Source organism: Octopus bimaculoides, chromosome 23 (assembly GCF_046866305.1).
Source record: "Octopus bimaculoides isolate indiv1 chromosome 23, ASM4686630v1, whole genome shotgun sequence".
In the NCBI taxonomy this organism is placed as follows: domain Eukaryota; kingdom Metazoa; phylum Mollusca; class Cephalopoda; order Octopoda; family Octopodidae; genus Octopus; species Octopus bimaculoides.
The window spans coordinates 11290280-11292779 of NC_142950.1; the positions used below are offsets into that span (position 1 = coordinate 11290280).

The 2500-nt window shown below is 38.0% G+C and overlaps 1 protein-coding gene across 1 annotated transcript in view; it reads right to left on the reverse strand.

Moving 5' to 3' along the window:
* Positions 1-2500, reverse strand: part of LOC149131304 (doublesex- and mab-3-related transcription factor A2-like) — a 118190-nt gene that overhangs the window by 674 nt on the left and 115016 nt on the right. Inside the window, exon 3 of the mRNA XM_089340044.1 lies at positions 1-623. This exon is cut by the window's left edge and continues 674 nt beyond it. Within this exon, the coding sequence (XP_089196170.1) occupies positions 1-623 (623 nt within the window). The remainder of the gene's footprint in view (positions 624-2500) is intronic.

The following is a 2500-nucleotide window of genomic DNA, read 5'->3' on the forward strand; positions in this document are numbered from 1 at the left end:
ACTTCCACCACTGCTCACTCCGCCACCGCTAATGATGCCACCGCTGATGGAAGGAGAAAGATAGGAGGGTGTGGTGACCGTGATAGACCCGGGTTCGGATGATGACGACGACGAATAGACCGACGTTCTGTCGACCACCTGATGGTCACCGGCGGCACCGTGACTCTGGCCCTGGCCCTGGCCGGCCCCACCGTGGTGGCTGTGTAGCAGGTGGTGATGGTGATGGTGGTGGTGGTGGTTGTTCAGCACTTGTTCGATCGATTGCACAATATCGTTGTTGCAACCCTGTAATATCAGCTGCAACACGGTGCGCTTCATGTGTGGGAAAATCCGACAGAGGGTTTCCAGCGGTGCGCGACGGTTCTTGATGGAATGTTGCATGATGCTAAAGGGACTCATTACTGGTTCGGCCAATGAGATTTTCGCCACTACTTCACTGGAATGACTGTCGCTCTTCGGACTGTCCGGATCGGAACAGGGGTTCGGAGAGATGGTCGGTGACTGATCGGCTGTCAACGAAATCTTCTCGTCAGAACTGTCTCGATGGTGTGGCACATCTTTGGTCGGTGTCGGCGATCTGCTGTCCAAGTTGCTGTCGGGGTCGGTTCGAGCTCGTTTTAAGGCTGAAAAGAGAAGACAAGAAAAATAAGAAAATGAATAAACAAGCAAACAAATAGATGGATGAATAGATAAACAAAAAAATGAGACAATAGTGGTGGTGGTGATGATGATGATGATTGTGGTAGTGGTAGTTGTGGTGGTTGTAGTAGTGGTAGTGATGATAATATTGATGATGATGGTGGTGGTAGCGATGTTTGAGGTAATGATATTGGTGATGATGAGGATGATGATGATGATGATGACGAGGATGATGATGAGGAGTAGGTGGGGGAGGATGATGATGATGAGGAGTTGGTGGGGAGGAGGAGGATGACTACAGTCGACCCCGAAAGTATGAAAAGCAAAGTCAACATCGGCAGAATTTGAACTCAGAACGTGTATATGCATGCATATATATATATACGATGGTCTTCGTTCAGTTTCTGTCTACCAAATCCACTCACAAGGCTTTGGCTGGCCCGAGGTTATAGTAGAAGACACTTGCCCAAGGTGCCATGCAGTAGGACTGAACTCAGAACGTGTAGACGGACGAAATTCCGCTAAGCATTTTGTCCGGCGTGCTAACGATTCTGCTAACTCGCCGCCTTAATAATAATGATGATGATGATAATAATAATAAATAATGATAATAATAATAATAATAATAATAATAATAATAATAATAATAATAATCTGTTCTGCTATAAGCACAAGACCTGAAATTTAAGGCGGGGGGGGGGGGACTACTCGATTACCCGACCCCAGTGTTTCATTGGTACTTAATTTATCGACCCCGAAAGGATGAAAGCAAAAGTCACCCTCGATGGAATTTGAACTCGGAACGTAGCCACAGGTGAAATACTGCTAGGGCGTTTCGTCCAGCGTGCTAATGATTCTGTCAGCTCGCCGATTTAATAATAATAATAATAATAATAATAATAATAATAATAATAATAATAATAATAATAATAATAATAATAATAATAATAACAATAACAATAATAATAATAATAATAATAATAATAATAATAATAATAATTATTATTATTATTATTATTATTATTATTATTATTATTATTATTATTATTATTATGAAGTTGTTTAAAGGAAAATAAATAACATGTTCTCACTTTATCGAATATGTTTTATAGATATTGATGATATTTGTGATGAGATTTGAGATAAAAATCTCGTTGAATTGGTCTTTTTGTCAAGCGATTAGCTTTCATTTCTCTATAATACATATTATACTCTAGAAACAAATACCGGAAATAGCCAAATTGGAGGAAATAGAGTAATAGTAGGAGAGACAGACAGACAGACAAAAGGGGAAGGGAGAAGGGGAGAAGGGAGAAAGGAATATGTGGAAATGAAAGGAAATTATTGAGTGAGTGAGTGCAGGTGGAAGTATTGTTGTGATATTAGGAAGTTGAGTGGAGACAATGAACTTAGGAAAAGATGACGAAGAATGCAAACGGAAAAAAAAAGAGAGAAACGAAAGAAAAAAAGACGGAAATACAGATATACATACACACACAGATATATATATATATATATATATATATATATATATATATATATATATATATATATATATATATATATATATATATATATAATCCAGAACATACATACATTCGTATTTGCATATGTCTATGCACGTATGTGTATATGTGTATGTATGTATATATGTATGTATGTATTATGTATGTATGTATGTATGTGCATATATATGTATGTGTATGTGTATTTATATACATATATATAAAAACACAAAATGGGACAAAAACGCAAAACATCCAGACAGTTAAGTGATACAAGAAAGGGACAACAAAACATCCAGATAGACGATACAAAGAAGACAATGACGAGTCATTCAGAGTTTTCTTTCCTCAGTCGA